At 41.1% G+C, this 15004-nt stretch overlaps 1 protein-coding gene across 1 annotated transcript in view; it reads right to left on the bottom strand.

Moving 5' to 3' along the window:
• The window catches only part of ADGRF1 (adhesion G protein-coupled receptor F1), a 46729-nt gene that overhangs the window by 9578 nt on the left and 22147 nt on the right, over window positions 1-15004 (bottom strand). Inside the window, exons 4-10 of the mRNA XM_044252399.1 lie at window positions 12843-12992; window positions 11468-11641; window positions 9677-9777; window positions 8549-8607; window positions 4893-5053; window positions 3585-3748; window positions 1761-1949 (exon numbers count right to left, since the gene is read on the bottom strand). Of these exons, the coding sequence (XP_044108334.1) occupies window positions 1761-1949; window positions 3585-3748; window positions 4893-5053; window positions 8549-8607; window positions 9677-9777; window positions 11468-11641; window positions 12843-12992 (998 nt within the window). The remainder of the gene's footprint in view (window positions 1-1760; window positions 1950-3584; window positions 3749-4892; window positions 5054-8548; window positions 8608-9676; window positions 9778-11467; window positions 11642-12842; window positions 12993-15004) is intronic.

The raw sequence follows: 15004 nt of genomic DNA on the forward strand, positions 1-15004 counted from the left end.
AGCAAATGTATCAGTGAAAATCAGTTTAGTCACTGTGCAGTCAAAGTTTTGGGTTAAGAAACTTGGGTCAGCAGAATCATGTAAGTTCCAGAGTGATTTCCCCAGGACATTTGTATGCACACTGGGGTTCTGGCAAGGCTGAGAAAGAATCCTGTGGTGTGTGCTCTATCAGATCCACTTCCTTCCACAGTGATGACAAACATGGCAGCCTTACTGGTCCAGCTGAGGCTCAGAGAGTGAGACATTAAATTGAACTCCTTTCCAACATTATGTTTGTTTTGCTAACATCAGAAGTTCTAAATTCATGTCATGGACATCCAAGTTGAATTTATGAATAATAGGAGAGAATATAAAGCAAAAGAGAATATAAAGCAAAAATCCTCAAACACTGGACAAGTGACTGAGAAGCATTGAACTGTTGTGGGTTTTAAGGGTCAGTCTCAGCTGAAGAGATTCCTTTTCCAAACAAGACCTTGAAAGCTGCCACTTTCCCCAGCAGGACCCTGTCTCTGGCTTATGGCTCTGGTTCCCAGGCATTCTTCCTCAGAGTCATCATCACTCTGACAGAGTCTTACCCTAAAAGAGCCCTCTGCAGCTTTTGGCCCCGAGTCCCATAGCATGCTTCTTTTACTGCCCTCTAACCTCTGTCTTCTTTTGGTTTGTTTGCCTGCTCTGTTTGTGCCCTTCATTTTATTTTTAGACTTTCTGTGTTATTTTGTTTTAGTTGGTCTCTTGTAAACAACACAAAGTCAGGCTTAAAAAAAAACTTGATCAGGGGTGCCTGGGCGGCTCAGTGGGTTAAGCCGCTGCCTTCGGCTCAGGTCATGATCTCAGTTCAGGGTCCTGGGATCAAGTCCCGCATCGGGCTCTCTGCTTAGCAGGGAGCCTGCTTCCCTCTCTCTCTCTCTCTCTCTCTGCCTACTTGTGATCTCTCTCTGTCAACTAAATAAATAAAATCTTTAAAAAAAAAAAAAACTTGATCATCTTCTCTTTGGTTCACAGAGTTTTAACTTATTTATATTTAATGTCATCTCTGACATAATGTCACCTTATATAGCTAAAGTATACTCGTGTGATATGTAACCGTACAATTCTATAATATAATTTTTCAAAAATATAATATACTTTAACATATAAAATGCACACATCCAAAATGTTTGGAAGGACATTCATTTAACAATATTTATTGAGTACTACTTTCATTTTCTAGGCACTGGAGGTGATACCTAAAATGCAAGCAGTGGCTATTCTAGGGTGACCAGATTACATATTCTTTTTTTTTTTTTTGTCTATTTGCATTTCTTAGTAAGCAAGTTTTATTTGCATAAAATTTAAGCTAATTTTTAAATACCAGACTAAATCATGAATACCCCAGTCAAAAAGAGGGTGTTCTTAAAATATAAACTACTGAAGTCAGAGCTCTTAGCCACAAGAAAGACAACTGCAAAGACATTAAACAGTGAACACGTGTCATATGTTGTCATATGGTGTCATATGGTGTCACACAGTGCATATGGTGCAGATTCTCACTCCTTCCTCTAAGCCTGCCTAGAGGTAGCCCCCTCTTGCTTTGAACTCACATAACTGATCCCAAGAATTTTTGGAACACTGTGGAGGACACAATAAGTCTCATACAACAACTGACCTATGACCCCTTGCCTCTTTTCCATTAGTGAGATTTCAGCTCGGGTTTTTGTCATTCCTCCTGAAAGACTGAGCCTCTAAAGCAAGTCCTATAAACACAGGCAGACAGAACATACCTCCATTGTTGAACTGGACACTTTGAAATGGCTCGCCAGTGACAGAGACAAGACATTGTCCAGAATTGACACCACTGAAGCCAGATTGCCAGCTGTGGTTGATGGGTTTTGCTGAATCACAACAGAAAGATTTCGTACCAAGGATGACACGGCTGTCTCGGTAGCATTGCCTATGATCACACTGAAATTCTAGGAATAAAAATGGTTAAGTTCTACAGAACAATGGAATGTTTGTTTTTCATATAAATTATTATCCTAATTATACAGAAATATATATTCAGTGAAATTCAGTGAATTTCCAAACAGTACCCAGCTAGGAAGTGGAAAGTTAGTGTCTCCTGGTACTAAATTCTGTTTTATCAACTATGCTATGCTGAGAAATCCTTGTAGGATGAGAAAATAGAGGGACATGCATGGAAATCTAACTACACTTTGTCATTGGCTTGGGGTTTTTCTTCTTCTCTGAGGCTCCGCTCTGTTTCCACTACACTGAGTTATCTTGGAAGGCCGCCAAAAAAGGGACAGTCTTTTCCATTCAAAACAAGTCAACCCAGGAACCAGATCCCATCTGGTTTTTTGTTTTTTGTTTGGGGGGGGGTTGTTTGTTTGTTTGTTTGTTTGTTTTTGAGAGCGAGAGTGTGAGCATGAGTGGGACAGGGAGGGGCAGAGAGAGAGGGAGAGAGAGGGTCTAAAGCAGGGTCCAGGCTCAGTGAATAGCCTGACAGGAGCTCAGACTCACACCCCTGAGATCATGGCCTGAACCAAAATCAAGAGTTGAACACTTAACCAACTGAGCCAAACAGGCAACCCTCATCTGTATTTCTTTTTGCTCTTCTCAGTTCACAGTTGTGTTCTCTACTTTGAGCTAGGACGTGCCTGCCTTCACACCCTGGGTTGGACAAGTCCCAGCTATGGTCCATGTCCAGAACTGTCGCAAAGAAAGCAAGAACAAGGGTAGACTCCAGAAGCCATCTGGTCCAATCTCCCCCACCCAGTTTATGGAGGAAAAACCTCACAACAAAGCAGTAAACATTCTATAGTCCCTTGCGAAATACCATTCTGAGTTTCATCTGCAATAGTGGGGTCCCTGGCTGGGAGAGAAGTTCTGCTCAATATGGACATTTATTTGCAAAACAGTCTCAAGAGTCCCTCTTTTCCATGACTTGAGTTCAAATTCCTCACCATTTCCTTCCTTCCTTATATCTGCCTTGCCTTAAGAACTTGAACCTTCCTAAGAAAAATGTCATGTGGAAGTCAGTTCTGGACTGGAAATCAAGTAACCATGTTTCTAGTTCAACACTACTGCTACCAGAGGGACCATCAGCCTCTTAGTCTTTCATTTCCTGATCTATAAAAACAGGTTGATAAGCCAGATGACCCTTAAAATCCATTGTAGTTCTGTCATTGTATTTGGTGCACCTCTGTCTGAGCCACTCCCGGCCCAGATTTCTGACATATGTACATCCTCACTCGTACTGAGCTGACTCACATCTCTACTTGGATCTTTGTTTTCCAGGCTTTCTGGACTTCTAAGACCAGCTTAATTGCTATCTTACCATCTATCATAGACATCTTCGGCACTGATTCATTCCTCTATAGCTCCCTCCCAAATGGAACCATCAACTCTGACTTTTTCTGTCTCTCTTGGCTTCTACCTAGACCCTGCTACTCATTCCAACAGTGCCTATGATTATCAGGTCTGATAATAGCCTTGACTTCTGTGCACTGACCAATGAGACAAATTGATATATTATTCTCCACCTAGCCATGCTCACTGGGAGATGCCCATGGTGAAACTAAGAACACAAGACACAGATGCTTTACCTTCTTCAGTTCCTCCAGCTGAGAATGCACACACGTCTCCCTGAGGATCCGCCACCCAGAAGGCTGGCACCTGGCTGTAATGTTCCCAGTGTAGCCACTGCTACAGGGAAGAATATACTCGTCATTCATGGACCCAAATCCAAAGACAATGCTGTTACACTGGGCTGGGAGGAAAAATGGAAACAAAAAGGAAAAATGTGTCAATATCCTGGCACTTTGTACAAAGCACATGGCAGTGCTGTAGAATTCATGTTTCCAGAGACAAAACCCATACAAAATTCAGGAGTAGAAATTGGTCCTTGATGCTCAGCTTCATCCCTCTCAACAGCCTTTCTCCTTTCTGATGCCCTCCCCAAGGCCGGCCCCCTGCCCTCCAGTTGTCTGAACTGTGCCAACAGTCTTGCTTTTAGTGAGCCATAAACAAATAAGCCCCAGGTGAAAAAAAGACAGGGTATGATCACTCTTGGGAAAGAGCTTCATTCTGTAAGGAAATGTCAGAAAATCTGCAAGAAGCTATGGAACATAGCAGTAACGATATGGTTACAAATTGGACAGCTGCCATTTTAGAGGGACAACTTTTTGCCCTTTGTTAAAGCTTTTCATGTTGTGACCAGCCACTAGTTACGCTCACAGCTGGCCCTCGGTAGTATATTCTGACTGTAATCGGGACCAGGAGAAGGAAACTGTGCAGGGAAGATCCTCCAAGATTTTGAGGTATGCTTGTTTTTCCCAGTACTGCATCCTAAGTGCCTAGACAGTTCGTAAATACTGTTGAATAAATGTTATTGAAAGTGGCTCATATCCAGGTGCACGAGGCTTAAGATTGAATGTAAAAAAGAAAGGGAAAAATCTGAAGAAAAGTAGTAGATTGTCATGTGTCTGTGTGTGTCTGTGGAGAGTGTGTGTGTGTGTGTGTGTGTGTGTATTAAAGATCTAGACAAATGCATTCTTTCTTTGGTTCCTTGGATTATGATTTAGGAATATGCCAGCCCCAGGGCTCTTGGAGCATGTGTTGCAGTAGACTATTGCTGAGTGAGTTCCATCAGGGCCTGCATAGAGCTCAGTGCTCCACAGTGTTACCCTGGGAGCTGGGGACCACATCGCTGGTCAGCAAGGATCTGAAATCAGAGACTGAAATGGAGTTTCATCATGGTGGGGGGAGAAAATCGCTGCCTGTGTCTCCCAAAAGTCAGTCTTAGAACAATTCTGTATCACAAAGATTTCCAGTCTACTTCCTGAAGACACACAAATGAGCTACTAAGTAGAGGACTCCCGTAACCTAAGCGGGGGATGGGGATTCAGAATTACCTTTTCCAAATACTCTGAAAGAGCCATCTTCAAGCAGGAACAGCTTGTGAAGTCCTGCCTTCACCTTCTCGGCCACTTGTTCAATGGCTGAGAGCAGCTCAGATGTGCTGCTGGAACCCACAACTTCAAACCCGGCAATGATGCTTCCATCATTGGAATGACTGTGTGAAAAAAAAAAAGAGATTCATTCAGTCGGTCACTCGGGGCCTGCCGTGTGTATGCATGTCACTGGGGCCATGGGAGGACATCAAACTGGTATTGTCCTTGCCTTCATAGAGCTTACATTCTAGCACAGAAGACAAGGCAAACAAGAAACCAGTAATTATCATATGTAAGTAATTACATAATTGTATATAAAAAAATATATCTATGTGTTTAGTTCAGTATTACGAGAGACAGATGTGGTGATAAGAATAGACTAGCAGGTGGAGATGGGGCCCACTTTTTAAAAAGATTTATTTATTTGAGAAAGAGAGAAAGGGAAAGCATGCACATGCATGAGTAGGAGGGGGGCAGTGGGAGAGAATCTCTGGCAGACTCCCAGATGAGTGTGAAAACTGAGGCAGGACTTCATCTCAAGATGCATGAGCTCATGTCCTGAGCCAATAGAGTCTGATGCGTAACCAACTGAGAAACCCAGGTGTCCGGATGAGGTCCGCTTTAAATAAAGCTGGTCAGAGGGTGAAAGCTGAGGCCTAAACAATGCAAAGAAAAGGCTACAGTTACAAAGAACATCAATGTAGTTTGCCAGCATGTGTGAAGGTCCTGAGGCAGGAAAATGCCTATGAGTTAAACAAATTTGAAGACCTGCTGCCAGGTCAAGAACCAGAGTTTCTCAATGCAGAAAGGCTTCGGTGTGGGTTTGAATTTTCCTAGGGAGAATAAATTGAATTCAATAAAATCAGTTTTAGTTAGAAGACAAAAATTGATTAATTCATTTTAGCATAACTAAGTTTCAGTGAGCAGGAGAGAAATGGTAGGGTATGATATTAGGTAAGTGGCCAGGAGGTGGATCAGATAAGGCCTTAGAGTTTGAATTTTATTTTTATTAAAAGGTTTTTTTCTTTAGTAAAAGTCAGAGGCATGCTCATGTTTACTGCTTAAGAGCGTCACTCTGGCTGCTGCATAGAATGGGCTGAAGGGGGCAAGCAGGGAAATAGGAGGACCCACCAGGAAAGAAGTGATGGTGGCTTGAATTTGGGGGCAGTACCCGTGGGGAGAAGTGGTCAAGTTGTACTTGAAGACTGAGCCACAGGAATTGTGAAGGATGCTGGGAATGGAGAAAGGAACCAGTCAAGAAAAGACTGTAAGGGATAGAAAAACAAATTGCAGTGTATTCATACAAAGGAATAGCACTGGGCAATAAAAAGGAAGGAGCACCTGTCCCCCTCCCCAGGGGCACCTGGGTGGTTCAGGTGGTTGAGTGTTGACTCTTGGTTTTAGCTCAGGTCGTGATCTCAGGATTATGAGATTGAGTTCCAAGATCGGCTCCCCATTCACTGTGCAGTCTGCTTCAGACTCTCTCTCCTTCTCCCCGCACCCTTCTCCCCCTGCCCCTTGCTCTCTCTCCCTCTCCCTCCCTCTCTCTCTCTCCTTCTCCCTCTCTAAAATAAATAAATCTTAAAAAACAACCATATCAAAAGGAAAGAACCCCTGACACTCCGAAAAACAAGGATGACGCTCAGAGACATGCTGAGGGAAAGAAGCCAGACATACACAAAAACTACACACTGGGTGATTCCATTTATGTGAAGTTCTAGATAGACAAAACTGACCTACGATGATACGAATAAAAGCAGTGGTGATTTCTGGTGGGAGGCAGGGGTGGGCATAGAATTGGCTGGAGAGGAACACAAGGGAACTTTTGAGGTGATGAAAATGTTCTGTATCCTTAAAAGGCGGCTAGTACAAACATTTGTCAAAGCTTATGAAACTGTATGCATAAGGCGTGAGCTATTGCCGTATGCCGTATGTCAGTTATACCTCAATAAAAAATGATGACAGAGGCTTCCTGTGCTCACTCTCTCCCCCTCTCTCTCTGACAAACAAATAAATAAAATCTTTAAAAAAAAAAAAAATGATGACAGAGGATGACTCCAGGTCTGAGTGTGTGCAACACTCACTCTGGGTGACACTGGGTGTCGCTGTAACTGGGATGGATGAAGCAGTGGGAGAAGAAGCTTGATGGTTTTGAGGGGGAAAAAAAGGTTTGAGGAGAAAAGTGGGATGACCTCTGTTTTGGACACATTATGTTTGACATGCCTACCAGATAATCCGGTGGAGATGTTAATAGGCAGTTGGATATTTGGGTCAGAGAAGCAAATTGAGACACTAAGAGATTAAGATTTACTTTAAATCATAAACATAAAGAGTAAAACCTAAATAATTGCATTTCATAGATTTATGCCTACTTTATAATTTTATTTACAAATATTGGAGTCAGCTCATAAGATATAGGAAATGAAATATGTGTTAGAAATATAAGTAGGAAGCCAGGGCCAATGTAAAGAAAAATATGAATATTGAATAAAAAATTACTCTGAGTTTCAAGTGTGTCTATGCATTCAGTGACTGCAAGGTCAGAAAGGAAAATATAATTCATTAAATAGAACTTGGTATAAGAAAAAAGCAGCAGTGTCTTTCCTAGCATTGAAATGTAAAGAAAATTATACACATGGGCCTTTATATAAGAACATGAGATAACCGGAAGGATAATATCCAGGACAGTATATTTATAGCAATGCTGCTGAAAATTTCCTATAGCTGTTCCATAAGTTAACTGTGAAAAAATATATATACACAAGAAGTCAAGTTCTCTGACCTCTAAGCCACTTCCTCTATCAAGCAGACTATTCATAGTACTCAATGCACACATGGCTAACTAACCAAATAACTTTTGGAATGAAAGCATAAACAAAAGGATAATTTACTAAATATCTCTTTATTTGCTGTAGACAATGCCTACTGGGTTTTGAGCTATGGTGCATACATGGTATCTATACAAGAATATGATAGTTTACCCCAGGCTTCCCTCTTGGCTCCCAATTATACAACTTTGTATCTTTGTATCATACCCCTCTGTGCTTGTGGACAGAGAAGAACCACCCCTCTGCACCCACAGCCCTTACCTCCAGCCCTCATCCATTCCCATATATGCATACCATGATCTGCTTCATCCCAAGTTCTGCAACTATGGGGTTGCAGTTCCAGTCTCTGATCTATACTTTGGAGAATGGCATTCAGTATTTAAGTTTCCTCTTCTGACTTCTCAAAGAAGTCAGACTTTGTCCAATTTTAGTAAGAATCCTACTAGAAAGACCTGTTCTTCCCTGTTTTTTTTTTTTTTGTTTGTCAAGGTCATTTGGGAATAGCACTGGCATTCTGTAGGATGGCTGCACAATTCTGGAGATGCCCTTCTCTTTTTTAAAGATTTATTTGTTTATTTGAAAGAGAGAGAGAGTGCACAAGGAGAAGGGCAGAAGGAGAGGGAGAGAGAATCTCAAGCAGACTTCCTGCTGAGCTCAGAGCCCAACACAGCTCCATTTCAGGACCCTGAGATCATGACCTGAGCTGAAATCAAGAAGCAGGTGTTCAACTGACTAAGCCACTCAGGCACCCCTCTGGGGATGTCCTTTTAAGGCCATTGTGTTACTTACCGAAATTGGGTGACACGAACTGACTCAAAATCTTGAATTCTTTTGAATGTTTCTTTAAGCTTATAAAGAGAAAAAGAGGCAATATGTTGATTTTTGTCCCCATACAAGGAAGATATTTTAGCAAAAAAATTGATGCAGACAATAAATAAACCAACAGAACTACTGAAGAAAGGAAAGAGATACCACAGGAGGTAAGGGTATATTATACAAATACAGTTCAAATGACAGTTGAGGGACGCCTGGGTGGCTCAGTTGGTTAAGCAGCTGCCTTCGGCTCAGGTCATGATCTCAGCGTCCTGGAATCGAGTCCCACATCGGGCTCCTTGCTCAGCAGGGAGCCTGCTTCTCCCTCTGCCTCTGCCTGCCTCTCTGTCTGCCTGTGCTCGCTCTCTCTCCCTCTCTCTCTGACAAAAAAAAAAAAAAAAAAAAAAAAGACAGTTGACAATTGTATACATACACACACACGTCATTTATTTTTGAGTTGACTAATAAAGATGCTAACCAATTGCTTAGAATTGAAGAACCAGTTGCTTAGAATAAGGGATTGGGTGCCAGATAATATAAATTTTTCCAAAATCTGTTTTCTCCTTCAAAAACATAAGACCTACATTTCCATATGAATTTAAACTGAATATCTAGAAAGTATTTGTGTATATCTTCAGTGAAAATGACACCTGAATCAGCATTATAGACAGAAAGACAGTGATTTAGTTTTTCTGTGACTTCATTACATAGTCCAGAATTTTGTTCAGTAACTCTGTTTAGCCCCTAACAAGCGAGGCTGCTTTATGGAACAAATCCAAAATGCTGACAATTGAGCCTAGAGCATGAAAAATTTCCTTTTGACAAATAAAAAACAGAAAATAACCAAGAAGTCTTGCTAGAATATGACTCATATAAATGAGCAAAAGTGAACACAAGAGAAATGGAAAGAAGTCAACGGCTGAAACTCTCCCAGAAAGAAAATGTTCAACATACGTAAGTTGTGGGCAATGTGATTAACTGCTCTGTAATAACTCATTGAACGTGAATAATTAAGAATATGTATTAAATAAACATGCTGAATTGAAAACATCTGAACTCATGTTTAGCCAACAATTTCCTATGTAGAAAGTAGAAAGTGCTTACTTGAATTTCAATTCCAGTGGCATATTTGGAGTATGAAGGAGAAGATGAATTCAAAAGGTCTTTGGCAAATCTTTCATTAATTCTGAAAGTGCCCCAAACCTCTATGGGAAATAAAAAAGGTTTACAGATATAAAAATTAGTCACTTGAATTTATTACAGCATAAAATTACAGCAGTACATTTGAAGCCCATCTATTCAACAGCAGTATTTCAATTTCTTCTTGTAATGAATGTTCACCTAAAATAGTATAGGAAGTGTACACAAAACTAGACTTTTAAATTGTGGATTTGGAATATAATGAGAAGGTGCTGGTGATCAAGGCAACCTTTTAAGTAGGTAAATGTGTGGTTAACCACATGTGGTTAAGAAAGGCAGTTACTTAACACTGAAATGTACACCCATCTAGGCATTGAACTCACACACTGTCCCTATGAAAAATTTGAAAATAAAAAAAAAAAGCAGTAAACACTACTTGCTAACTCCAATATACCCCTTGCTTTCCCATTGCTGGTGTTTTTCTGTGCTCGGACCGATTGTAGCTCATTTTCATATAGACAAACCCTGTTTATCCTGCATTCAGGATCTAGGCAAATGGACCTCCTCTGCAAGACTTCTCCTGTTCCCCAAATGCAAAGATTCCTTCCCACCTCTAAATTCCTACAGTACTCTTTTCATATCCTCTTTACAACCCCTTGTACCAACATACCTGTTTATGAGCATTTCTCTTGTTTATAAGAACCCACTCCACTTTGGGGAGACACTTGTGAGTGTAATCCTTGTCTGATCCATATTTTTATCTCTTCAAGGTGCATCAGACACAGACCTCCTTCCAAAAGGTAGGCTTTCATTCAAATTTATTGAAGAAATTACACTGTCTTCTTTTTTGTATTATAGCCTATCCTCCCCAACTGGGCTGCTAATTCAGAGAAAGAGAGAGAGAAATGCTTCATTGTGTCCTCCCATAATTTGCCTCAGATCTGGGTGTAAAGATGGCATCTAATAAATATGTGTGGCCTTCATGAATTGGCATAGTCCTGGGAAGGGGAACCAGGAATGCCCAGGAAAGCTGAGTTATTTCACATTCTCCCTCTCTTTGCACAGCTCTACCAAAATTCAGAGTTTCAAGAGAACTGATGTAGTCCTCGAGGAAACTTCCTAATGTCCTTCAATCCTTGGAGCCCATGTCATTTGTCTCATTTTTTCATCCACTGAACATAAACTGAAGGAGACTTAGCTCTCTCAGCTTCCACTGGTTTCCTAAGCTAGACCTTTACCTTCTGTTTTGTTTGGGTAATGCATTCAGTACACACTTGTTGTCCATCTAGAACATATATTTCAGTATAATAATTATGTGCTCCTCTCTGCTTTCACACCTCTAGACTTCCCTTTTCTAGAAATCGATATTGGCAAAAGCAATGGAAAGAAGGCAGCGAAAAAATTGTATTTATTCAAGCATTTCTCCTACTTGAGATTTCTGTGAATCCCCCTCCATCTCAATAAAATCATAGAATTGCAGAGCTGAGCTGGATGAAGGTTGAACTGATGCCCAACGTCAATTCACATTTCTGAATTTTCTGTACTTGTGAACTTCTTGCTGTGTCCAGCTAAGCCTAGTGAGGTATATTGTTATTGCCCTTTGATGACCCTGCAAACACTAGCTCTGCTCAGGGAGACAAAGAGTTAACACGTGGGTGAGAAGCTAGAGTTCCCTTCCTGTGGCATGTTGAGCCTGAGAACCCCCCCTCCTTCCCCCACACCAGAGCTCTCCTCCTGGCACCCTTCCAACCTTACTTGTTCTTTCACAAAAATTGATGCTGTGGGTGAGGTTGTTGAGATGACAGTGACAGCTCTGGAGCCCTCCAGCTGTGTGAAGGTAGCATTTCTGGGGATCAAGGCATGAGGGAGGAAACCAGGTGTAGCCATCCTCACAGGCACACTGCAAAACCCCATTCTGGTTGCCACAGTCTGCACCAAAAAAACGGAGCTTGGTCTTACCGGATCTTGTTTATAAACTGACCCACGCTGAGTTCTCATCCTTGGCTTTGACTTAGAATCTGAACCAAGTGTGCCTCACCAAGAGCTAGAAAGATAAAACTATGGTGGCAGTATATTTAAGGTAAGGATATGTCCAACCTAATAGATTCTGAGCCTGATACCAAATGTAAAATCAAGTGGCTGGATCTAGCGTCCAAAAGAAGGATGGATGACCAGTAGATAGTCCTTGGAATGGGAAAGAGAAGCAGAAGAGGGTGTGCTAACCTGAAAGTTATTTAAGAGAGATCTAGAAATTATTTTTCCACTATTTTATTGGAGGCTCCTCCTACCCACCTACCACCATTCTGAGGTAGATCCCATAAGCAAGATGGCAAAACTGAGGAGATGATGAAAAATTCCATCAGTCAAATCTGTATGCTCATTCCCACTGAATGACCTAAAACACCCATCAAAAGGCTTTCCTTTATAATGGACAAAAAAAAAAAAAATTGGGACAAAGCCATCAGACATCTTTGCAAAAATATGCATTATGATATATAGTGAATGATTCTCAAGCTTTGTCATGTGTGGGAATCACCTGGAGGGTTTCATCCCAAAATTTCTAATTCAGTAAGTCTGGGATGGGGCTAACGATTTGCATTTCCATTAAGGTCCCTGATACTACTGCTGTTAATCAGGGCACCACACATTGAGAACTACTGCTTTAGACAATCTTTCAACGTCTCTGAAACCGAGTGTTCTAATTATTAGTGCTGTTTGTCAATTACTTCTTGCTCTTTTCTGGGCACATAGTAGGATTACATATCCTGGCCCCCTGATGTTGAATGGGGCCATGAAACCAACATGGGTCAATAAGTTGTGAGCAGAATTAATGTATGTCAATTCTGAGTTAGAGAATTCAACTGCTAGTGTGAAACCCGTGAGTGTTCTATTCTTTCTTGACTCCAACTGGGTATATTTGAGATAGCGTGTGATTCATTAGCCTGGATTCCCAAGTGACCACACCAACAAAACCCCACTGCCAAAGTTTAATAAAGATAGAGCGTGAAGAAGAAATAAAACATGTGTTCTTTCAAGTCACAGATATTCTGGGGATGACTGTCTCCATAGCATAACCTAACCTATCCTTACTACCCACCTTCCCTCTTCCACTCCCAGTCCCCAGATTTACATGTAGTGGTCTTTGCTCTAATAATCTTCACTTGTTTCTGTAACCATAATGATGGAGGCTTCAGAAGCTTCAGAAAATTCTTCAGGTCTCTCTTCTCCTTGGAATCTCTATAGGCCACCTGAAGCAACAGCTCATACTCCTGGACTGGGCCTAAAGAGAGGAAGATAGTCAGGAGCCTCCTTTTTCAGTCTGGAAGAGAAATATTGCCAAGGAAGCCACCAGGAAGTGTTCATCACATGTCATCTGGGGGTCATGGGCTTTGCCATGGTGCTTGTTACTGACTTCTGCTCCTCCAATCATTAAGTAAAAATGAGCATCTGGAGGAAAACTTGCAGATAGCCTCATATGTGTCTGATCTATGTTTATTCTCCCAATTTGCCAGGCCAGGGGCTCCCACTCTCCCTGACCCATCCTGGCATCAATCACCCTCCTGACCTTACACAGCTCCTCAGGATGTATCCAAGGTCAAGATTCAGGAATCAAGACCCAAGGGAGAAGAGGTGAGAAAATCCTAGTCACTCTTGCCTCTTGCTCTCCCAGCTCCAGCCTCCTTGAAGGATGTTAAAAAACAAAACAAAACAAACAAACAAAAAACCCCACAAACAAAAAAAAACAAAAACAAAAACAAAAAAACCTCCAGTCTCACAATTTCCTCTCCAAAGAGCCACTTTTTTCTACTGTAAAGAGGTTTCAGTAATTAGCCAACTTTGAGTACCTTTCATGAACACTCATGAAAGAAATTGAAGAAGACACAAATAGATGGAAGACCATTCCATGCTCTTGGATCGGAAGAATAATCATTGTTAAAATGTCTATACTGCCTAGAGCAATCTATACTTTTAATGCCATTCCGATCAAAATTCCACCGGCATTCTTCAAAGAGCTGGAGCAAATAATCCTAAAATTTGTATGGAATCAGAAGAGACCCCGAATCGCTAAGGAAATGTTGAAAAACAAAAATAAAGCTGGCGGCATCACCTTACCTGATTTCAAGCTTTATTACAAAGCTGTGATCACCAAGACAGCATGGTACTGGCATAAAAACAGACACATAGACCAGTGGAACAGAGTAGAGAGCCCAGATATGGACCCTCAACTCTATGGTCAATTAATTTTTGACAAAACAGGAAAAAATATACAGTGGAAAAAAGACAGTCTCTTAAATAAATGGTGCTGGGAAAACTGGACAGCTATATGTAGAAGAATGAAACTCGACTATTCTCTTACACCGTACACAAAGATAAACTCAAAATGGATAAAAGACCTCAACGTGAGACAGGAATCCATCAGAATCCTAGAGGAGAACATAGTAATCTCTTTGATATCAGCCACAGCAACTTCTTTCAAGATATGTCTCCAAAGGCAAAGGAAACAAAAGCGAAAATAAACTTCTGGGACTTCATCAAAATCAAATGCTTCTGCACAGCAAAGGAAACAGTCAAAAAAACAAAGAGGCAACCCACGGAATGGGAGAAGATATTTGCAAATGACAGTACAGACAAAAGGTTGATATCCAGGATCTATAATGAACTCCTCAAACTCAACACACACGAAACAGGCAAACACATCAAAAAATGGGCAGAAGATATGAACAGACACTTCTCCAAACAAGACATACAAATGGCTATCAGACACATGAAAAAATGTTCATCATCATTAGCCCTCAGGGAGATTCAAATTAAAACCACATTGAGATATCACCTTACACCAGTTAGAATGGCCAAAATTAACAAAACAGGAAACAACATGTGTTGGAGAGGATGTGGAGAAAGGGGAACCCTCTTTCATGAAATGCAAAAGCAAAACCAAACCAAACCTTACTTGAGACTTTATGCACCCTCATCTGTCTTATCACTCCTGAACAGCACCTTTTGTTTCCCTAAGGAGAGGTTGTTATGTGTTCTAGGCTCAGGAGACCATGAATTCTAGTAGTATTTTCCCTCCCAGAACTCATTTAGGCACATTTGCATGAAACACAATGTGAGATTTCATGGCATTTCCAGATCATCCCAAACATATCTATGCACTCCAGATTAGGAATGTAAGGACTTCAGAGAAAAAGGGGGAAAAGATGAACATCCTTTTATCCTGGGTCTCCTTTGACTGCCACTGGTGAAATCTCTTAGAAGTCTCTGACTTCTCAAGACATCCAAGCTTTCTGC

The sequence above is a fragment of the Neovison vison genome, chromosome 1, assembly GCF_020171115.1.
Source record: "Neovison vison isolate M4711 chromosome 1, ASM_NN_V1, whole genome shotgun sequence".
NCBI lineage: Eukaryota > Metazoa > Chordata > Mammalia > Carnivora > Mustelidae > Neogale > Neogale vison.